Source organism: Conger conger, chromosome 19 (genome assembly GCF_963514075.1).
Source record: "Conger conger chromosome 19, fConCon1.1, whole genome shotgun sequence".
NCBI lineage: Eukaryota > Metazoa > Chordata > Actinopteri > Anguilliformes > Congridae > Conger > Conger conger.
Window position 1 is genome coordinate 1,213,823 of NC_083778.1, and position 24,407 is coordinate 1,238,229.

At 48.5% G+C, this 24,407-nt stretch overlaps 1 protein-coding gene, 1 long non-coding RNA gene and 1 pseudogene across 2 annotated transcripts in view; 2 read left to right on the forward strand and 1 right to left on the reverse strand.

Annotated features, from left to right (window-relative positions):
- The window catches only part of LOC133118958 (NACHT, LRR and PYD domains-containing protein 3-like), a 734,314-nt pseudogene that overhangs the window by 167,263 nt on the left and 542,644 nt on the right, over positions 1 to 24,407 (forward strand).
- The window catches only part of LOC133118983 (uncharacterized), a 150,219-nt gene that overhangs the window by 21,141 nt on the left and 104,671 nt on the right, over positions 1 to 24,407 (reverse strand). The window lies entirely within an intron of this gene.
- Positions 15,244 to 16,286, forward strand: LOC133118973 (uncharacterized). Its single transcript, XM_061229325.1, has 2 exons — positions 15,244 to 16,024; positions 16,123 to 16,286. The coding sequence occupies exons 1-2, from the start codon at positions 15,314 to 15,316 to the stop codon at positions 16,147 to 16,149; spliced, it is 738 nt and encodes a 245-aa protein (XP_061085309.1). The 5' UTR covers positions 15,244 to 15,313; the 3' UTR covers positions 16,150 to 16,286.

A 24,407-nucleotide genomic window follows, 5' to 3' on the forward strand; every position in this document is an offset into this window, starting at 1 on the left:
CAGTACAGCAGTACAGAGACTAACATTGACCACAGTACAGCAGGGTCAGAGACTAACATTGACCGCAGTACAGCAGTACAGAGGCTAACATTGACCGCAGTACAGCAGGGTCAGAGACTAACATTGACCGCAGTACAGCAGTACAGAGGCTAACATTGACCGCAGTACAGCAGGGTCAGAGGCTAACATTGACCGCAGTACAGAGACTAACATTGACCGCAGTACAGCAGGGTCAGAGACTAACATTGACCGCAGTACAGCAGGGTCAGAGACTAACATTGACCGCAGTACAGCAGGGTCAGAGGCTAACATTGACCGCAGTACAGCAGGGTCAGAGACTAACATTGACCGCAGTACAGCAGTACAGAGGCTAACATTGACCACAGTACAGCAGGGTCAGAGACTAACATTGACCGCAGTACAGCAGTACAGAGGCTAACATTGACCGCAGTACAGCAGGGTCAGAGACTAACATTGACCACAGTACAGCAGGGTCAGAGACTAACATTGACTGCAGTACAGCAGGGTCAGAGACTAACATTGACCGCAGTACAGCAGGGTCAGAGACTAACATTGACCGCAGTACAGCAGGGTCAGAGACTAACATTGACCGCAGTACAGCAGTACAGAGGCTAACATTGACCTCAGTACAGCAGGGTCAGAGGCTAACATTGACCGCAGTACAGCAGGGTCAGAGGCTAACATTGACCACAGTACAGCAGTACAGAGGCTAACATTGACCGCAGTACAGCAGGGTCAGAGACTAACATTGACCGCAGTACAGCAGCGTCAGAGACTAACATTGACCACAGTACAGCAGGTCAGAGGCTAACATTGACCGCAGTACAGCAGGGTCAGAGACTAACATTGACCACAGTACAGCAGGGTCAGAGACTAACATTGACAGCAGTACAGCAGCGTCAGAGACTAACATTGACCACAGTACAGCAGGTCAGAGGCTAACATTGACCGCAGTACAGCAGGGTCAGAGACTAACATTGACCGCAGTACAGCAGGGTCAGAGACTAACATTGACCGCAGTACAGCAGCGTCAGAGGCTAACATTGACCGCAGTACAGCAGGGTCAGAGACTAACATTGACCGCAGTACAGCAGGGTCAGAGGCTAACATTGACCGCAGTACAGCAGTACAGAGACTAACATTGACCACAGTACAGCAGTAAAGAGGCTAACATTGACCGCAGTACAGCAGGGTCAGAGGCTAACATTGACCACAGTACAGCAGGGTCAGAGGCTAACATTGACCGCAGTACAGCAGTACAGAGACTAACATTGACCACAGTACAGCAGGTCAGAGACCAACATTGACCGCAGTACAGCAGGGTCAGAGACTAACATTGACCGCAGTACAGCAGTACAGAGGCTAACATTGACCGCAGTACAGCAGGGTCAGAGGCTAACATTGACCGCAGTACAGCAGGGTCAGAGACTAACATTGACCACAGTACAGCAGGGTCAGAGACTAACATTGACCGCAGTACAGCAGGGTCAGAGACTAACATTGACCGCAGTACAGCAGGGTCAGAGGCTAACATTGACCGCAGTACAGCAGGGTCAGAGACTAACATTGACCGCAGTACAGCAGTACAGAGACTAACATTGACCACAGTACAGCAGGGTCAGAGGCTAACATTGACCACAGTACAGCAGTACAGAGGCTAACATTGACCGCAGTACAGCAGGGTCAGAGACTAACATTGACCACAGTACAGCAGGGTCAGAGGCTAACATTGACCACAGTACAGCAGGGTCAGAGACTAACATTGACCACAGTACAGCAGGGTCAGAGACTAACATTGACCACAGTACAGAGGCTAACATTGACCGCAGTACAGCAGGGTCAGAGGCTAACATTGACCGCAGTACAGAGGCTAACATTGACCACAGTACAGCAGGGTCAGAGACTAACATTGACCACAGTACAGCAGTACAGAGGCTAACATTGACCGCAGTACAGCAGGGTCAGAGACTAACATTGACCACAGTACAGCAGGGTCAGAGGCTAACATTGACCGCAGTACAGCAGGGTCAGAGACTAACATTGACCGCAGTACAGCAGGGTCAGAGACTAACATTGACCACAGTACAGCAGGGTCAGAGACTAACATTGACCGCAGTACAGCAGGGTCAGAGGCTAACATTGACCGCAGTACAGCAGGGTCAGAGGCTAACATTGACCACAGTACAGCAGGGTCAGAGACTAACATTGACCGCAGTACAGAGGCTAACATTGACCACAGTACAGCAGGGTCAGAGGCTAACATTGACCACAGTACAGCAGGGTCAGAGACTAACATTGACCGCAGTACAGCAGGGTCAGAGACTAACATTGACCGCAGTACAGCAGGGTCAGAGGCTAACATTGACCACAGTACAGCAGGGTCAGAGACTAACATTGACCGCAGTACAGAGGCTAACATTGACCACAGTACAGCAGGGTCAGAGGCTAACATTGACCACAGTACAGCAGGGTCAGAGACTAACATTGACCGCAGTACAGCAGGGTCAGAGACTAACATTGACCGCAGTACATCAGGGTCAGAGGCTAACATTGACCGCAGTACAGCAGGGTCAGAGACTAACATTGACCTCAGTACAGCAGGGTCAGAGACTAACATTGACCACAGTAGAGCAGTACAGAGACTAACATTGACCTCAGTACAGCAGGGTCAGAGACTAACATTGACCACAGTACAGCAGGATCAGAGGCTAACATTGACCGCAGTACAGCAGCGTCAGAGACTAACATTGACCACAGTACAGCAGGGTCAGAGACTAACATTGACCGCAGTACAGCAGGGTCAGAGACTAACATTGACCGCAGTACAGCAGTACAGAGACTAACATTGACCGCAGTACAGCAGCGTCAGAGACTAACATTGACCACAGTACAGCAGGGTCAGAGACTAACATTGACCGCAGTACAGCAGGGTCAGAGGCTAACATTGACCACAGTACAGAGGCTAACATTGACCGCAGTACAGCAGGGTCAGAGACTAACATTGACCACAGTACAGCAGTACAGAGGCTAACATTGACCACAGTACAGCAGGTCAGAGACTAACATTGACCACAGTACAGCAGGGTCAGAGACTAACATTGACCGCAGTACAGCAGGGTCAGAGACTAACATTGACCGCAGTACAGCAGGGTCAGAGACTAACATTGACCGCAGTTCAGCAGGGTCAGAGACTAACATTGACCACAGTACAGCAGTAAAGAGGCTAACATTGACCGCAGTGCAGCAGCGTCAGAGACTAACATTGACCACAGTACAGCAGGGTCAGAGACTAACATTGACCGCAGTACAGCAGCGTCAGAGACTAACATTGACCACAGTACAGCAGGGTCAGAGACTAACATTGACCGCAGTACAGCAGGGTCAGAGACTAACATTGACCACAGTACAGCAGTGCAGAGGCTAACATTGACCGCAGTACAGCAGGGTCAGAGACTAACATTGACCGCAGTACAGCAGTAAAGAGGCTAACATTGACTGCAGTACAGCAGGGTCAGAGACTAACATTGACCACAGTACAGCAGTAAAGAGGCTAACATTGACCGCAGTGCAGCAGGGTCAGAGACTAACATTGACCGCAGTACAGCAGGGTCAGAGGCTAACATTGACCGCAGTACAGCAGTACAGAGGCTAACATTGACCGCAGTGCAGCAGGGTCAGAGACTAACATTGACCGCAGTACAGCAGGGTCAGAGACTAACATTGACCGCAGTACAGCAGTACAGAGACTAACATTGACCGCAGTACAGCAGTAAAGAGGCTAACATTGACCGCAGTGCAGCAGGGTCAGAGACTAACATTGACCGCAGTACAGCAGGGTCAGAGGCTAACATTGACCGCAGTACAGCAGGGTCAGAGACTAACATTGACCGCAGTACAGCAGTACAGAGACTAACATTGACCACAGTACAGCAGTACAGAGGCTAACATTGACCGCAGTACAGCAGTACAGAGACTAACATTGACCGCAGTACAGCAGCGTCAGAGACTAACATTGACCGCAGTACAGCAGGGTCAGAGACTAACATTGACCACAGTACAGCAGTACAGAGGCTAACATTGACCGCAGTACAGCAGCGTCAGAGGCTAACATTGACCGCAGTACAGCAGTACAGAGACTAACATTGACCGCAGTACAGCAGGGTCAGAGACTAACATTGACCACAGTACAGCAGTACAGAGGCTAACATTGACCGCAGTACAGCAGGGTCAGAGACAGTTTTACCGCCAAAAACGTGACATACGAGCGGGCCAACCGTTTATCAGAGCCTTATATGCGCTGGTGGAGAACTGTGAGTACAGATTACTGTGTGACCAACTGTTCAGGGACAGAACTGTGAGTACAGATTACTGTGTGACCAACTGTTCAGGGACAGAACTGTGAGTACAGATTACTGTGTGACCAACTGTTCAGGGACAGAACTGTAAATACAGATTACTGTGTGACCAACTGTTCAGGGACAGAACTGTGAGTACAGATTACTACGTGACCAACTGTTCAGGGACAGAACTGTAAATACAGATAACTGTGTGACCAACTGTTCAGGGACAGAACTGTGAGTACAGATTACTACGTGACCAACTGTTCAGAGACAGAACTGTGAGTACAGATTACTGTGTGACCAACTGCTCAGGGACAGAACTGTGAGTACAGATTACTACGTGACCAACTGTTCAGGGACAGCACTGTGGGAGGCAGTAAGGATGCTGCCCTGTCAGAGAGAGAGCAGTCTGGATCTGGCCAAGGCCATCAGTATGGCCACACAAGCTGAGGACATGGAAAGGCAGCAATTAGATTTGAGAAGCGAGAGAGAAAATGCCCACAGAACGAATGTAGATGCAGTGCCGTCAAAAAAACCCCAAAACAGCCAGCAAGCAGATCTAGGCAGGAGCCACAGTGCGCAGCTGAAAACAAGCTGTCATGCCCAAATTGCGGTAAATCACCCCCCTGCTCTAGATTCCAGTGCCCAGCTCAGAATGCAGAGTGAAAAAGGGGTCACTCCAGCAGGGTGTGCAGGTGGGCAGACACAGAGCAGGAGGGCAGGGACACAGTATTCCTGGGCACGGTGGATGCAGGTGAGGAAGCATGGACTGTGGACATTGGCCTGAGACACACGCAGGTGGGCAGGCACAGAGCAGGAGGGCAGGGACACAGTATTCCTGGGCACGGTGGATGCAGGTGAGGAAGCATGGACTGTGGACATTGGCCTGAGACACACGCAGGTGGGCAGGCACAGAGCAGGAGGGCAGGGACACAGTATTCCTGGGCACGGTGGATGCAGGTGAGGAAGCATGGACTGTGGACATTGGCCTGAGACACACGCAGGTGGGCAGGCACAGAGCAGGAGGGCAGGGACACAGTGTTCCTGGGCACGGTGGATGCAGGTGAGGAAGCATGGACTGTGGACATTGGCCTGAGACACACGCAGGTGGGCAGACACAGAGCAGGAGGGCAGGGACACAGTATTCCTGGGCACGGTGGATGCAGGTGAGGAAGCATGGACTGTGGACATTGGCCTGAGAAACACGCAGGTGGGCAGGCACAGAGCAGGAGGGCAGGGACACAGTATTCCTGGGCACGGTGGATGCAGGTGAGGAAGCATGGACTGTGGACATTGGCCTGAGACACATGCAGGTGGGCAGGCACAGAGCAGGAGGGCAGGGACACAGTATTCCTGGGCACGGTGGATGCAGGTGAGGAAGCATGGACTGTGGACATTGGCCTGAGACACACGCAGGTGGGCAGACACAGAGCAGGAGGGCAGGGACACAGTATTCCTGGGCACGGTGGATGCAGGTGAGGAAGCATGGACTGTGGACATTGGCCTGAGAAACACGCAGGTGGGCAGGCACAGAGCAAGAGGGCAGGGACACAGTATTCCTGGGCACGGTGAATGCAGGTGAGGAAGCATGGACTGTGGACATTGGCCTGAGACACACGCAGGGGGCCTTCAGGATGGACACAGGGGCCGATATTACCGCGCTGCCAGAGCAGGTGTGCAGGGAAATAAGACCAGGGGACACGGGCCCCCTCACTCCAGGGAGGAACGCACCGTTTGGGCCAGGACGGGCTCCGCTCACGGTGGTGGGCCTGGCCAAGGAAGCGCTGCGGTGTGAAGCACCTGAGTACCTGGCTTTTGAGTCGGCCAGCGTCTACGAGACTCAGGCTAGTGGCTAGAGTAGATGGCATTGACCGAGAGACTGTAAAACAAATTTACCCTCAGCTATGTGACGGGTTAGGATAACTGCAACAGCCGCACACTCTTAAACTCAAAGCGGGGGCCAAGCCTGTTTCCCTCAAAGTGCCAGGGCAGGTCCCACTGCCATTGATGGGCGAGGTAAAGAAGGAGCGTGAGGCAGGAACAGCTGGGCATCATCAGCCGCACAGAGGAGCCTACAGAGGGCTGTTCCGGCGCGGTTGAGCGCCAAACAAGTCCAAAGACCAAATCCACATCTGTGTCCTCCTCTCTCCCCTCAATGAAAAACGTGTCCTTCCCGCAGTGGGCCGGACGCTGGGCACGCTGTCAGGAGCAGTGATCTTCACCAAACTCCACGCCGACACGGGGTTCTGGCAGATCCCTCTGTCCAAAGAGTGCGCACCACACCGCCTCCATCACTTTCACCATGGCCTCAGCAGAGGAACACGTCCACAACCGCATGGTGACGGAGGTGACCTCAGGCCCTCATGTGGTCATCGAGAGCGCTGACCAGCGCAGAGCGACGCTACGCTCGAGTGGAGAAGGAGGCACCGGGCCTGACGTGGGCATGCCAGAGGTTCAGGGGCTTCACCATCGGCCTCCATTTTGAACTGGAAACCACCAACCTCTCGCCAGCCTTCTGGGAGGACAAGCTCTGGACTCTCTCCCACCGAGAATACAGAGGTTCAGCGTGCGGCTCATGAGGTATCCCTACAGAGAATACAGAGGTTCAGCGTGCGGCTCATGAGGTATCCCTACAGAGAATACAGAGGTTCAGCGTGTGGCTCATGAGGTATCCCTACAGAGAATACAGAGGTTCAGCGTGCGGCTCATGAGGTATCCCTACAGAGAATACAGAGGTTCAGCGTGCGGCTCATGAGGTATCCCTACAGAGAATACAGAGGTTCAGCGTGCGGCTCATGAGGTATCCCTACAGAGAATACAGAGGTTCAGCGTGCGGCTCATGAGGTATCCGTACAGAGAATACAGAGGTTCAGCGTGCGGCTCATGAGGTATCCCTACAGAGAATACAGAGGTTCAGCGTGCGGCTCATGAGGTATCCCTACAGAGAATACAGAGGTTCAGCGTGCGGCTCATGAGGTATCCGTACACCATCACACGTCCCGGGAAAGAGCCTCACAATAGCGCACACGCCGTCGTGAGCGGAGCCACAAGTGGAGACGGGCTGATGGAGGAAAGGAATATACACGCAGATTATGTGATGGAGAACTTACCAGCGAGTGACGCTTACCTGACAGAGCTGAGGCAGCTGTGGAGCGCTGACAGCGTGTGCTCACCAGTGATGAAGCTGTGCACTGAGGGCTGGTCACATGGCAGCAGACTGGATGCGATGGTGAGACCACACTGGACGGACAGAGCAGTGCTCGGCACACAATGGACTGTTACTACGGTAACCCCTCCCCCTTGAGAAACAGTGTGCTGGAGAACACACACAAGGGCCACCAGGGGGCAGTCAAGAGCAGGGAACGTGCTAGACAGGCGGTTTGGTGGCCAGGGCTGAGTAGCCAAATGAGTGAGCCGGTGTTAAACTGCAGGGCATGCGTCAAGGAGCGGGGCCGACGTGAAAGAGCCACTCATTCCCTCCAAGCTGCCAGACAGGCCGTTCACCCCAAACACAACCAATCACCTGCTGGTCCTGGATTCTTTTTCTAGAGAGGCCGTTCACACCAAACACAACCAATGACCTGCTGGTCCTGGATTCTTTTTCTAGAGAGGCCGTTCACCCCAAACACAACCAATGACCTGCTGGTCCTGGATTCTTTTTCTAGAGAGGCCATTCACCCCAAACACAACCAATGACCTGCTGGTCCTGGATTCTTTTTCTAGAGAGGCCGTTCACCCCAAACACAACCAATGACCTGCTGGTCCTGGATTCTTCTTCTAGAGAGGCCGTTCACACCAAACACAACCAATGACCTGCTGGTCCTGGATTCTTTTTCTAGAGAGGCCGTTCACACCAAACACAACCAATGATGCTGGTCCTGGATTCTTTTTCTAGAGAGGCCGTTCACACCAAACACAACCAATGACCTGCTGGGCCTGGATTCTTTTTCTAGAGAGGCCATTCACACCAAACACAACCAATGACCTGCTGGTCCTGGATTCTTTTTCTAGGTTCATAGAGGTGGCCCAGCTGAGCTGACATTGTGGTGCATCTGAAGTCAATGTTTGTGAGACATGGCGTTCCAGAGACGCTTGTCCCAGACAACGGGCCTCAGTTCTCAGGAGCAGACATGAAAGTCTTTGTGCAACGGGCCTCAGTTCTCAGGAGCAGACATGAAAGTCTTAGTGCAACGGGCCTCAGTTCTCAGGAGCAGACATGAAAGTCTTAGTGCAACGGGCCTCAGTTCTCAGGAGCAGACATGAAAGTCTTAGTGCAACGGGCCTCAGTTCTCAGGAGCAGACATGAAAGTCTTTGTGCAACGGGCCTCAGTTCTCAGGAGCACACATGAAAGTCTTAGTGCAACGGGCCTCAGTTCTCAGGAGCAGACATGAAAGTCTTAGTGCCGTGTCCAGCAGCCCCAGGTCTCCACAGAGCAATGGTGAGGCCGAGCGAGCCGCTCAAACGCTGACAAACCTGAACAAGGCGTGAGGATCATTTTCTGAACTGATTCTTAATTTACAAAGTGTGTTCACATAAAGATAATCACGTGATTAAAGATAACCTTTTATTATAATCCTTATTCCTATTAGACCACTTTCTGTATTAAGTGTTAAAAGGGAGTCTTTCTTTGTCTCTCTCCCAGCAGGAAGACAGCCTTTCACCTGGGTGTCTCTGCTTCACCCAGAAGGGGGTAGCTAGCACATTCCGGTCTTACAGAAGGCCAACAAGGGGTAACAGTGAAGACAAAATACTGCTAAAAGTTAGCAGCCAGCTGCGTGTCTTTTTGTTTATGTTCCCCCCCTTCTGGGGCAGTATACTGAAAACTGTGTTTAAGTCAGACTGTGTGTGTGTGCAAACTGAAGAACTATCAGAAAGCTGGTAGGCCTTCCACTCTCTTATTCTGTGTGATCAGATAAATGAGAAGGTTAAACTGCAGAATAGCTGCAGTTGTTTTTACTGGGATCTGTTTCATCAGACGACGCTCACCTGTGAAATGTTATCTGTGCATTTTTCCCCACACAGGCGTCAGAACCCTGCTGCGCACTGCTAGCGTACAGAGCTGCACCTTTGAGTGACGGCTACAGCACTGCTAGCGCACAGAGCTGCACCTTTGAGTGACGGCTACAGCACTGCTAGCACACAGAGCTGCACCTTTGAGTGACGGCTACAGCACTGCTAGCGCACAGAGCTGCACCTTTGAGTGACGGCTACAGCACTGCTAGCGTACAGAGCTGCACCTTTGAGCGATGGCTACAGCACTGCTAGCGCACAGAGCTACACCTTTGAGTGACGGCTACAGCACTGCTAGCACACAGAGCTGCACCTTTGAGCGACGGCTACAGCACTGCTAGCGCACAGAGCTGCACCTTTGAGTGACGGCTACAGCACTGCTAGCGCACAGAGCTGCACCTTTGAGTGACGGCTACAGCCCTGCTAGCGCACAGAGCTGCACCTTTGAGTGACGGCTACAGCACTGCTAGCGCACAGAGCTGCACCTTTGAGTGACGGCTACAGCCCTGCTAGCGCACAGAGCTACACCTTTGAGTGACGGCTACAGCACTGCTAGCGCACAGAGCTGCACCTTTGAGTGACGGCTACAGCACTGCTAGCGCACAGAGCTGCACCTTTGAGTGACGGCTACAGCACTGCTAGCGCACAGAGCTGCACCTTTGAGCGACGGCTACAGCACTGCTAGCGCACAGAGCTACACCTTTGAGCGACGGCTACAGCACTGCTAGCGCACAGAGCTACACCTTTGAGTGACGGCTACAGCACTGCTAGCGCACAGAGCTGCACCTTTGAGCGACGGCTACAGCACTGCTAGCGCACAGAGCTACACCTTTGAGCGACGGCTACAGCACTGCTAGCGCACAGAGCTGCACCTTTGAGCGATGGCTACAGCACTGCTAGCGCACAGAGCTGCACCTTTGAGCGACGGCTACAGCACTGCTAGCGCACAGAGCTGCACCTTTGAGCGACGGCTACAGCACTGCTAGCGCACAGAGCTGCACCTTTGAGTGACGGCTACAGCACTGCTAGTGCACAGAGCTGCACCTTTGAGCGACGGCTACAGCACTGCTAGCACACAGAGCTGCACCTTTGAGCGACGGCTACAGCACTGCTAGCGCACAGAGCTGCACCTTTGAGCGATGGCTACAGCACTGCTAGCGCACAGAGCTGCACCTTTGAGCGACGGCTACAGCCCTGCTAGCGCACAGAGCTACACCTTTGAGCGACGGCTACAGCACTGCTAGCGCACAGAGCTGCACCTTTGAGCGACGGCTACAGCACTGCTAGCGCACAGAGCTGCACCTTTGAGCGACGGCTACAGCACTGCTAGCGCACAGAGCTGCACCTTTGAGTGACGGCTACAGCACTGCTAGCGCACAGAGCTGCACCTTTGAGCGACGGCTACAGCACTGCTAGCGCACAGAGCTGCACCTTTGAGCGACGGCTACAGCCCGGCCCGGTGGCTCATGGGACGGCGCCCGCGTACCGCTCTGCCCACCTTCCCGGCGGTGCTGGAGCCGGACATCCCAGACCTGCGGAGGGTCCAGTGCGGGGAAAGAGAGAGGAGGCGGATGGATGCGCACGACTACCACCAAAGACACGGAGTGAGGAACCTTTCCAACCTGGCACCAGGGGGCAGAGTGTGGATCACCGACACCAACACGCCTGGCATGGTGACACGTGAACATCCGATGCCCAGGTCATATCTGGTCAGCGGGCCACAAGGCAATGTAAAGTAACATTATTTCTGGGAAAAAGAGGTGTGCTGTAAGTTAGATGACGCCCAGGACTGAGAGTAAAGAGGGAGCTGATGAATGGATGTATATCTGAACGTGGTGTTGAGTAAAGCGCTGTGTGTCTGTTAACCGTGGTCGTGCGAGTCGCTGATGAATGGATGTCTATCTGAACGTGGTGTTGAGTAAAGCGCTGTGTGTCTGTTAACCGTGGTCGTGTGAGTCGCTGATGAATGGATGTATATCTGAACGTGGTGTTGAGTAAAGCGCTGTGTGTCTGTTAACCGTGGTCGTGCGAGTCTCTGATGAATGGATGTATATCTGAACGTGGTGTTGAGTAAAGCGCTGTGTGTCTGTTAACCGTGGTCGTGTGAGTCGCTGATGAATGGATGTATATCTGAACGTGGTGTTGAGTAAAGCGCTGTGTGTCTGTTAACCGTGGTCGTGTGAGTCGCTGATGAATGGATGTATATCTGAACGTGGTGTTGAGTAAAGCGCTGTGTGTCTGTTAACCGTGGTCGTGTGAGTCGCTGATGAATGGATGTCTATCTGAACGTGGTGTTGAGTAAAGCGCTGTGTGTCTGTTAACCGTGGTCGTGTGAGTCGCTGATGAATGGATGTATATCTGAACGTGGTGTTGAGTAAAGCGCTGTGTGTCTGTTAACCGTGGTCGTGTGAGTCGCTGATGAATGGATGTATATCTGAACGTGGTGTTGAGTAAAGCGCTGTGTGTCTGTTAACCGTGGTCTTGTGAGTCGCTGATGAATGGATGTGTATCTGAACGTGGTGTTGAGTAAAGCGCTGTGTGTCTGTTAACCGTGGTCGTGTGAGTCGCTGATGAATGGATGTATATCTGAACGTGGTGTTGAGTAAAGCGCTGTGTGTCTGTTAACCGTGGTCGTGCGAGTCGCTGATGAATGGATGTATATCTGAACGTGGTGTTGAGTAAAGCGCTGTGTGTCTGTTAACCGTTGTCGTGCGAGTCGCTGATGAATGGATGTATATCTGAACGTGGTGTTGAGTAAAGCGCTGTGTGTCTGTTAACCGTGGTCGTGTGAGTCGCTGATGAATGGATGTATATCTGAACGTGGTGTTGAGTAAAGCGCTGTGTGTCTGTTAACCGTGGTCGTGTGAGTCGCTGATGAATGGATGTATATCTGAACGTGGTGCTGAGTAAAGCGCTGTGTGTCTGTTAACCGTTGTCGTGTGAGTCGCTGAAAGAGCCCAACGTGACAGCAGGCTGCCGTTGCAGCAGCGTTGTGTCAGTGGTGTGCCAGAAGTGTCCAATGTGGAGTCAGATTACACCCACAGCTCCGTCCCCATTCCTCCAGAGAGTTCCTCCCTGTCCCAGTCGCCCCCAGCTGCTCACCGGGGCCTGGGGCCTGGGGCCTGGCTTTTGGGTTTGAGTCCAGTGATTCACAGATGAGTTTGAGTCCAGTGATTCACAGATGAGTTTGAGTGCAGTGATTCACAGATGGGTTTGAGTGCAGTGATTCACAGATGAGTTTGAGTCCAATGATTCACAGGTGAGTTTGAGTCCAGTGATTCACAGATGAGTTTGAGTCCAGTGATTCACAGATGAGTTTGAGTCCAGTGATTCACAGATGAGTTTGAGTCCAGTGATTCACAGATGAGTTTGAGTGCAGTGATTCACAGATGAGTTTGAGTCCAGTGATTCACAGATGAGTTTGAGTCCAGTGATTCACAGATGAGTTTGAGTGCAGTGATTCACAGATGAGTTTGAGTTCAGTGATTCACAGATGAGTTTGAGTTCAGTGATTCACAGATGAGTTTGAGTGCAGTGATTCACAGATGAGTTTGAGTGCAGTGATTCACAGCTCAAATGAGTCCAGTGAGCTCCAAAAGAATTTCTTCAATTTTCAATATTCTTCCTGGAAAAATGTTTGTTTTGCGATCAAAAATGTTTATAAATAATCAGAAAATAATCAGATTATTATTGTGTGTTTGTTTTTGTACTGCTGAAACACCTGGCTGTCATTTCAGTGAACGACCTGCCCAGGTGTTTGTTGTTTGTGCCCCGTTACCACATATATAAAAGGGGCCATCTTTGGATTGGCATTTGCATTCTTTAGCCTTGTTTGGGAAAATGGATGCAGGCAGAGGCCGAGGAAGAGGAAGAGGCAGAGGCCGAGGAAGAGGAAGAGGCAAAGGAAGAGGAAGAGGCAGAGGCAGAGGAAGAGGCAGAGGCAGAGGCAGAGGAAAAGGAAGAGGAAGAGGAAGAGGCAGAGGAAGAGGAAGAAGATGTCGCGGAAGAGCAAGAACAGTTGTGTCTGATGAAATCAGAGCCACAGTTGTTGATCATGTGATAAATCATTGTCTATCCGTGAGGGAAGCAGGTTTGAGGGTTCAACCAAACTTGCCTAGATCAGTGTGTGGGGGGGGAGCGTGTGCGTGTGTGTCTGTGTGTCGGGGGGGAGTAGCGTGTGTGAGTGTGTGTGGGTGTGTTTGTAGGTATATGTGTATGGGGGGTTTGTTGTTTTTGTTGTTTGTCACTTATCTATGTCAATGCATTTGCAACACAAATTTATAAATTTAATAAAGCACATTTGAAGGGAGAGGGAGAGAGAGACCGAGAGAGGAAGAGAGGGAGCGAGAGAGAGAGAGAGTGAGAGAGAGGGAGAGAGGGAGGGAGAGGAACTTTGACTAAGAGAGAGCTCATGATTATGATCTGCTAAACTTTCATTGAATTTAGTTGTTTTTTAGTTACGTACAATGAAAAGCAATACCTTAAATCAAATCTTAAAAGCTCAGGAACAACTTCAGCAATATAGAAGATTTTTCCCTAGTTATTCCTAGTTATTCTATGTTTATCTTATGAATCAGTATGATTATCTTATGTTATTCTATGTATCAGTATATGTACTAATTTGTACTAATACAACACTGAAGAAGTACACTGAAGTATGATAATTGGACTGTATTGTATTATTTTAACCCTCCTGTTATGTTGCGGGTCAAATTGACCCGTTTCAAAGTTTTAAAATACAGGAAAAATCCAATCCAATCCAAAAATCCGAATCCCCCCCCCCCCCTACATGTTTATATTACACACATACTGTTCGGGTCAATTTGACCTGGCAGTCATAATGGAGAATACTTATAAAAGAGTAAAGGTAAAATTATAAAATTTAGACCAAAACTGATTTGTTTTCTTTTCCAATATGACAGACAACCCAACTGCACACACATGCGCACACACGCACACACACACGCACGCGCACACACACACACACGTGCGCACACACACAGACAGACGTACAGAAAGACAAACACACACACAGAATTTGTTCCTGGACCCCAACTACCCTTCCCGCACTTTCTACGGGAAAAATGTGAAATGTATCAATTTTCACTCTACCTAAGATGAGAACCCACGGGAAAACTCTGCCCACAATCAGGGAGGATGGGCAACATATAAAAGAGCTTGCAATATAAAAGAGCCACCAACATTACGCATCTGTACTCTCTCAGAGGTTGAAAAGATGAGCAATATGAGCAGTAGAATGACAGCCCAGGAGGCTCTGGAACACATCTTTGGTCAGGATGGTGAAGTAGAGGAGGAAGTTTATGAAAGTGAAGATGATCTTGAGATCAATTCTGATCAGGGAACAACATCAGCTGCAAACATAATAAAGGAAGCGCCTGGGCCCACTAGGATGGCAGTAACTCTGCTTTTGGGTTGCTCATTCCTGATTCAATCCAGAAAATTGTTCTAGAAATGACGAATTTAGAAGGGAGGCGTGTTTTTGGGCAGGAGTGGAGAGAACTGGACAATAAGCATTTACATGCTTATTTGGGGCTTCTCATCCTGGCTGGGGTTTATAAGTCCAAAGGTGAATCGACAGCCAGCCTGTGGGATGCAGAGACGTGCAGGGCCATATTCCGAGCCACTACGTCATTGGAGACGTTTCATATTTTCTCAAGGGTCATCAGGTTTGATAATCGGGAGACAAGAGCTGGCGGACGGGAGAGGGATAAGCTGGCAGCTATTAGGACAGTGTGGGACAAGTGGGTAGAGCGGCTGCCACTACTCTATAACCCAGGTCCTAATGTCACCGTGGACGAAAGCCTGGTGGCATTCAGAGGTCGCTGCCCCTTTAGGCAATTCATGCCTTCAAAGCCAGCAAAATATGGCATAAAGATCTGGGCAGCCAGCTTGCGATGCAAACTCAAGCTATGCATTGAACATGCGGGTTTACACTGGTAAGCCTATTGGAGGAGCACCAGAGAGAAACCAGGGCATGCGGGTGGTTCTTGACATGATCCAGGGTCTCAGGGGCCATAACATTACCTGCGACAACGTTTTCACATCCTACACCCTGGGTCAGGAGCTGCTGAAGCGGAAGCTCACATTGATAGGTACTGTTCGGAAAAATAAACCTGAACTTCCTGCTGAACTGCTGTCAATGAAGAACAGGGCTGCTCAGTCTTCAAAGTTTGCCTTTACAGACACCACAGCCCTGGTCTCTTACTCTCCCAAAAGAGGGAAACATGATGTGTTGATGAGCACGCTACACAAGGATGCCAAGATCAGCACCAGAGAGGACCAGAAACCTGAGATGATCCTGGATTACAATGCCACCAACGGAGGGCTGGACAATCTTGACAAGGTGACTGGGTCCTACAGCTGCGAACGCATGACAGCGCGCTGGCCTTTGGTCATTTCTTACAACATCGTGGATGTGTCAGCCTACAATGCGTTTGTCATCTGGACTGAGATCTTCCCAGATTGGAAAGCTTCCAAGCTGTTCAAGAGACGGCTCTTCCTCAAGGAGCTTGGGAGAGCACTTGTGACACCCCACATTGAGAGAAGGCAGCACCTGCCAAGAAGCCAAGCCGCTGTAGTCATGGTGAGGAGGATCCAGGAGGAAGACGCACCTACCCCACCTGTGCCCAAGGTAAGTGCATGTGTGTGTGTGTGAGTCAGGTGATCAGGATGCACAAAACTTCTATCCTGTTCAAACTAATACAGTAATCATCATCTTCATCTTTCTAGGTTGCTGCTGCGGGAAAAAAGAGGTAGCGGTGCCAAGTCTGCAAGCCCAGTGACGACAGCAAGACTAGCATCACATGCTTCAAGTGCAAAACATTCATTTGCAAAAAACATGTGGTGACATACTGCCACTCGTGCTTCATAGACACACACACACACACACACACACACACACAAACACAAACAAAATGTTCTCTCCTTCTTGTTCAGGTTTCCTGTTGTAAACATTGTAAACATTGTTAAAAATTAAATGTAGTTTTAAGATGTATATTTTAATTTAAAGGGTCAGTTTGACACCTAACAGAAGATATGTGTTGTTTAAATTATACAACATGCCCCCATAACAGAAACATTTAAAAAATGTTTTAAAAAATCAAAATGAAATAAAAATATGTTGAAACAAATGTGGTGAATGTCTCATTTGTGCCAGTGCACAGAAAAAACTGTTTGAAAATGATATTTTCATCGAAAACAAATTAATTCTCATCATTAAACCATGATCTGTAAGAGGGGAAAACGAATTTACACTAAATATTAATTAAATTTATATAAATTGAGCTAAAGATAATGTTTATGGAGAAAAATATATCTTTAAACTACTTTCAGATGGTGAAACATGCACCGGGTCAATTTGACCCGGGGACATTATTGCTGTTCCCTAAAGTTGAACATAACAGGAGGGTTCATATATTCCCAGCACTGAAGTACACTGCACTGAATTGTATTATTTCTGTTTCTCCTTAAAACACTGGAAATCATGTTTTCTTTATGTCAAAGGTATTATTTTATAAATTGGATTGTTTATTTGTAATTGGACTGATAATTTGTTAGGGAACCCACAACAAAATTTGGCGCTGCGAGCAGGGTAGCGAAGAGGTCAGGACCCGTCCGACTGCAGAGGACCGTGGGCGAGGCGGCTGCACCAGGAGGCCCGTGGGCGAGGCGGCTGCACCAGGAGGCCCGTGGGCGAGGCGGCTGCACCAGGAGGCCCCTGGGCGAGGCGGCTGCACCAGGAGGCCCGTGGGCGAGGCGGCTGCACCAGGAGGCCCCTGGGCGAGGCGGCTGCACCAGGAGGCCCGTGGGCGAGGCGGCTGCACCAGGAGGCCTGTGGGCAAGGCGGCTGCACCAGGAGGCCCGTGGGCGAGGCGGCTGAACCAGGAGGCCTGTGGGCGAGGCAGCTGCACCAGGAGGCCCGTGGGTGAGGCGGCTCCCAGAAAGACTGACAGACCAAAGGGTGGCTGCTCGTCTACAAAACTGGCAAGGTAAGCAAACTTAAATAAATGGCACATAAATCCTTGCTGTGGTTGAATAGACAAAAAGGTTCTGTCAGCCTGTCTGTGGCCGGCGCTCTACGGGATCTCTGTGACCTCTCCTACCCAAAAGAACCTAAAGTAAAATAGGAACATAAGTGATTGAAAACAGGAGACTTGGAGGAAAGCTTTGGATAAAGATTGCATGTAAAAGCATGTGCATGTGCGACACTTATTGCATGTAAAGCTTTTGCTTTGGATTTATTGTGAAAAAGAGTGTGATTCACGTTGATGATATTGCGTGGTGTGGTGTGACAGGTGGTCAGAGTTTGAGCCCTAAAGGGGGGTTGTGAGAGTGAACGTGCTGACAGGTGGTCAGAGTTTGAGCCCTAAAGGGGGGTTGTGAGGAGTGAAGGTGCTGACAGGTGGTCAGAGTTTGAGCCCTAAAGGGGGGTTGTGAGAGTGAAGGTGCTGACAGGTGGTCAGAGTTTGAGCCCTAAAGGGGGGTTGTGAGAGTGAAGGTGCTGACAGGTGGTCAGAGTTTGAGCCCTAAAGGGGGGTTGTGAGAGTGAACGTGCTGACAGGTGGTCAGAGTTTGAGCCCTAAAGGGGGGTTGTGAGAGTGAACGTGCTGACAGGTGGTCAGAGTTTGAGCCCTAAAGGGGGGTTGTGAGAGTGAACATGCTGACAGGTGGTCAGAGTTTGAGCCCTAAAGGGGGGTTGTGAGGAGTGAACGTGCTGACAGGTGGTCAGAGTTTGAGCCCTAAAGGGGGGTTGTGAGGAGTGAAGGTGCTGACAGGTGGTCAGAGTTTGAGCCCTAAAGGGGGGTTGTGAGAGTGAATGTGCTGACAGGTGGTCAGAGTTTGAGCCCTAAAGGGGGGTTGTGAGGAGTGAACGTGCTGACACTGGGTTACCCTGTCTGAGAGAAAAGGATATATAAGTCCAGAAGACATTGACGACTTTGTTCAGGCGGTAAAGGTATTTTTCCGATATCATCATCATCATCATCATCATCATCATCATTACTGTAAGGTTAAGGAGCATTTAGAAGTGTTAAATAAGTGTTTGTTTTTTGTAAATGTTGACCATGTGGCAAATGTTGAAATGTGAGATGAATATCTTACATATGAAAACGCGACAGACTAATATTACGAGAGAAAAAGAGTAATTGTGCAGTTAATTAAGGGTTAAGAGAGCATTTTTGGAGAGAGGCAGTGTGTAGATCCAGTGACAGGATTAATAATATATATATATATATATATATATATATATATATATATATATATATATATATATATTGCTTAGAGCGCTGACAAATATCAGAAATTTGTGGTTTTAATTTCAGTGGGCGCAGAGTGGCCGTATATAAATTGGGAAAGCAAAATAATACATAATTGGACTGTGGAAAAAGTGGGAGATACATTAGTGGAGCTAATAGGAAATCTTGAATTGCATTACGTAATTCTACAGATTAAAGAATACATCTAGAATACACGCAGTTGTCGGCATGGCGACCAAACAGGGTTCAGCTGCTGAGATATTAGGGAAAAAGGCCCCCGCCTTACACTCCAGGGAAAGGCCTGTATCCAGTAATTAAGGGCATTGGTGAAATATCAGGAACAGTAGATAGCGAAGATGCTGAAGGAAAGGCACAAACAAAAAGAGCTGATTTGGAAAATAAGTTAAAAGAGGAACCATTGTTGTTGGAAAATTTTAAACTGACCAAAGAACGAGTAGAGAAAGAACAAGAGGAACTGGCTAAAACAGTGCAAGAAGTTGCTGCAGTGGAGAAAAGCAAAAGCAGAGAGGGAGGGGCATCTCCTCATGTCACACTCAAGATCAATCCAGGATACCAGTCAAAGGATTTGGGTCCAATGACCAAAAGAGCAGAGACTACAGAATTCCTGAAAACAGAGAATCTGGCTGTCCAAAGATAAAATATACACGGACACAGAAATGACAGAAACACCAAAAGAAGTGCAAGTCAAAAATCAGGAAAACAGAAAGTAAAGACTATTACAATGCAAAGCTGCAGAAAGTGATGAACCTGAGTGCAGGAAAGACAAAGGCAGAGGATAGGGACCTATCCTCAGTACCAGAAGTGCTCTGGTCACAGCAGGACACTGATGTAGGAAGGGTAAAGTCAGCAAACCTATTTGTAGTGAAATTAAGAAAGGGCTGCAAAGGGGCTTGGTGACCGCAGTATCCATTGAAAAAGGAGGCAGTTGAGGGAATAAGACCGACAACTGAGGGACTGTTGGAGGCAGTGGTATTAAGAGAAACAAAGAGCAATTGTAATACTCCATTGTTGCCGGTGTTAAAAGCAGATAAAACAAAATGGAGATTGGTACATGATTTGAGGGCAGTCAATGAGGTAGTGGAGGATTTTGGGGCAGAAGTGCCTAACCCCCACACGTTATTGACAAATATACCAGCCCAAGCAGAATATTTCTCTGTGATTGACTTGTGCTCAGCCTTTTCCAGTGTACCCCTGGACCGCAAGAGTCAGGAACTATTTGCATTCCAGTACGGAGGCAATACACTTACACTAGAATGCCACAGGGATTTAAACACTCACCACATGTGTTTAATCAGGTGTTAAAGGACGATTTGGACGGCTTAGAAGCTGAAAGCACAATTTTACAATACGTAGATGATTTGCTAGTGTGTTCTGAAACCAAAGAACAATGTGAGAGGGACACAATTAAGTTGTTAAAGAAATTGGCAGAAGGGGGACACGAGGTGTCCAAACAAAAATTGCAATATTGTCAACCAAAAGTAGAGTATCTGGGTAGGGAGATCGAAAAAGGTCAAAAGGGAATAGCCAAACACCAAATAGAAGCAATAGTCAAAGTGCCCAAACCACAAACAGTAGATGATGCAGATGATGACCTTCTTAGGAATGACGGGCTTTAGCTCAGATTGGATAGAGAGCTACGCAGAAAAAATAGCGCCACTCGGAAAAATAATGAAAGAAGCAGGGCACACAGAGTTGAAAAATGTTTTAAAATGGGATGAAGATGCTACAGTGGCGTTTGAAGGGATAAAAAAGGAGCTGGTGATGGCACCAGCCCTAGCTCTACCAAATTATGAGAAAGACTTCCATTTGTATGTGTCAAATAGGGAAAATGGATTTGCAGCAGCGATATTGTTACAGGAAACATGTAAGGGGAGAAAGAAGCAGCCAATTGCATTATTATAGCACTAAATTGGACGAGGTGGCACAAGGGTACCCACCATGCTACCAGGGGTTGGCAGCAGCGTACTATGTATATGAAAAGGCAGCTACAATAACTATGGGTTATCCTGTAACAATATACACACATCACAAGATAAGTGAACTAATTGAGCAGGGAATGTTTGTATTGACACCAGCAAGAATAACCAATTATCGACTGTTGTTGACGTACCCAGACATTATCATAAAGGAATGCTACGAACAATGGAGAACCAATTCAACATAAAGAGCAGATATTGGATTTAATAATGGCAATGCTAAAACCAAAGTAATTGGCTATTATTACGTGTCAGGCACACAAAAAGGGAAATGACATGGTAACTGAGGGAAACAAAGCAGCAGATGAGTTGGCTAAACAGGCCTCAGGATGTTCAGCTATGGTGATAGCCCCACAGATAACGGTTGTGGCTCAGCCAGAATTGGATGACATAAAGGAAATGCAAAGAGTGGCATCTCAGGGAGAAAAGACGCTGTGGGAACAAAGGGGGGCGAAAGAAGGAGATGATGGGATATGGAGAAACTCAGAGGGTTTGTTTGTAGCTCCGAGTCCGCTACTAACAATACTAATTGGGGAAGCGAATGGGGTAGATCACTGTGCAAGGGGGGAGGTAATGAGAAAAATAAAACAAGAGGGGTTTTGGTCTCCTTATCTCCAAGCGTCAGTAGATTACCAATTGGGACAATGTAATAACAAAATAATGTAAGAAAAGGAATAACTACTCCATTAGGGCATATTCCAGTACCAGAAGGCCCATTTAAGCATCTGGTAATGGACTATGTAGATATGGGGAAAACGGTGCGTGGTAAGAGGTACATGTTGGTAATCATTGACAGTTTCAGCAGATGGGTGGAGGCAGTTCCATCAAAAGATTTGGGGGCAGGAACAGTGGTAAAGTTCTTGTCCACAGAGGTGATTCCTAGATTTGGAATACCCTCAGAAATTAGCTCTGATAATGGGTCAGCTTTTATCAATAATGTTTTGAAAAAGGTATTGCAAACACTCAGAGTAAAACAAAGATTTGGCTGTGTCTACCATCCTCAATCACAAGGAATGGCGGAGAGAATAAATAGAACGCTTAAAGCCAAGATCAACAAAATATGTGTTGACACAAAATTGAATTGGATTGATGCTTTACCTTTGGCCTTAATGAGTTATCGAATGCAGCAGAATAGGATGACTCACTTAAGTCCGCATGAAAAGCGCACAGGTAGACCAATGCCTGTACCAAAAATTAGGGAGCCCAGCAGAGGGTCCACACTGGAACAATTGGATTTGGAAATGAAAGAATATAACTAACCATGGACTATTTATGCACAGGAAAAGAAGGAGGGAGTGAATCCAGTGCAAGAGCACCGGTTGCAGCCAGGAGACCAAGTCTACGTGCGGAAGTTCCAAAGAAAGTGGAACGAGCCAAGGAGAGAAGGACCCTTCAAGATCACAAAGACCCACGGCAGTACAGGTGGAAGGAAGCAGTGTTTGGTATCATCTGAATCATTGCACTAAGGTTGTGCCAGAGGTAAACGATGGGGGGGTCAGGGAAATTGTAGGAAACACTGAAAGAGAGCAGTCAGGAGAGCGGGAGGATCCTGGAGAAGGAACCTCAGCTCAAGGTAGAGAGCAGTCAGGAGAACGAGAGGATCCTGGAGAAGGAACCTCAGCTCAAGGTAGAGAGCAGTCAGGAGAGCGAGAGGATCCTGGAGAAGGAACCTCAGCTCAAGGTAGAGAGCAGTCAGGAGAGCGAGAGGATCCTGGTGAAGGAACCTCAGCTCAAGCTAGAGAGCAGTCAGGAGAGCGAGAGGATCCTGGTGAAGAAACCCCTGACAGAGGTGCAAGTAGAGCAGAAGGAGGAGAAGCAATCTCACCAGCATGATTTGTGGCTCCCGATGTCCAAGACCTCATCCATGGACTTGACACCATCAATTGGGCCAACTATTGGTAAAGTAAAAGACAGGGAGAAGAGAAATAACGATTTCTACAGTAATATTGTGATAGAAGACTATGAACAGAGTGAAGATGAAAAACAGATCTTATCGTAGATTGCTAGTAATAATCTGTGGTACCGATGGGCTAATTATACCCAAGCCAAAAATATGCCAGGAAAAGCATGTGTAGTGTGCTCTACAGCGCGCCCAATATTTAAAGTAGTTGATGTACCATGGAATTCAGATAACTGTCATACGTTCATTAATAATTGGCGTGAAAAACACTGTTGGACAGGAAGTGGTTTAGAATTCACTTTTGCGTGCCAAAAGAACAATTGTTGGGGAACCAGCAAAAATGGCACCTTCCCACATGGGGATTGTACGTTTTATACATGTGATGGAAAGCTCCCGACCTGCCCATATCACTGTATATGGTCTGCAGCCGCAGGTTTATATAAGAATATGACCAAGTGCACAAATTGGCCTCGCACTGGTGTCATGGTTCCCCCAAGGGATTGGCACTTAGACCCTAAGCTCAATATAGTCTACTGTTATTTCCGAAAGGGAGGTCAATCGGTGGGTATGTTTTCGGGGGTCTGCAAAACAATTTGGGTGGAAGGAAGAAAAGTTATGCCATGCATAAACAAACTGGACAATTGGCTGACGTGGTGGTTATGTGGGTCCGAATATAGGCCATGGGCCAGTTTACCCAGAAATTGGACAGGATTGTGCACTAGAATAATGCTAGCACAAAGAACAGTAATTATACCATATGAGCAAATGCAAGACCATGATATTGTGAGGGAAAAAATACATTTTACATTTTAGTCATTTGGCAGACGCTTTTAATCCAAAGTGACTTACAAGTGCATAGGTTCTACCATAAGTCAAAGCATCACATCCAGAAACTAGCAAAATACACATGAAATGCTGTTCTAAACATAGTTGTCATCATAAGTGCATTTTTTTATTTTTATTTTTATTTTATTTTTTTTGGGGGGGGGGGGTTAGACAAGGATAGGGATATCAGAAAGGAGGGGCAGGGGAAATCAGGAGGGAGGACTAAGGTAGAGTTTGAAAAGGTGGGTTTTGAGTCTGCGTCGAAATAGGGGGAGGGATTCTGCTGTTCTGACAGTGGTAGGCAAGTCATTCCACCACTGAGGAACCAGAACGGAAAACAGGTGTAAGCCGGGTATAAGCCAGACCCAAAAGTAACATTGGATGCAATAGGACAACCTAGAGGGATCCCAAATGAGTTTAAAGTGCGGAATGAAATAGCCGCAGGGTTTGAATCTATCTTTTTATGGATTTCCCCCAACAAAAATTTGGAATGGATTAATTATATCTACTATAACCAGCAGAGATTTATCAATTATACCAATGATGCATTAACTGCTTTAGCAGAACAGGTTGATGCTACCAGCAGAAAGGCATGGCAAAACAGATTGGCTTTAGATTGGATGCTAGCAGAAAAGGGAGGAGTTTGTGCAATGTTTGGAGATATGTGTTGCACTTTCATTCCCAACAACACTGCCCCTGAAGGATCATTTACTGAAGCAATGAATAAGCTAAGAAACCTGAGAAAAGAAGTCAGAGAGAACGCAGGTTTTGGCCATGAAGTATGGGATTGGCTAGATTCTGCATTGGGAAAGTGGGGAGCATGGTTGGCTAAAATGGGAGGAGTAATCATGCCAGTAGTAATTGTTATCGCAGTGGTGTTTTGTTGTGCATTACCTGTTCTCAGATCTTTTCCCACCAGGGTCATTACCCGTCAAATGGTGCTGGGTGTTGAGCGACCTCACTCACTTGTTGCTGACTACGAGACAGCAACACCCCCAATGACAGAGCTGTGGGAGGAGTTCCAGTTACCTGACGCCT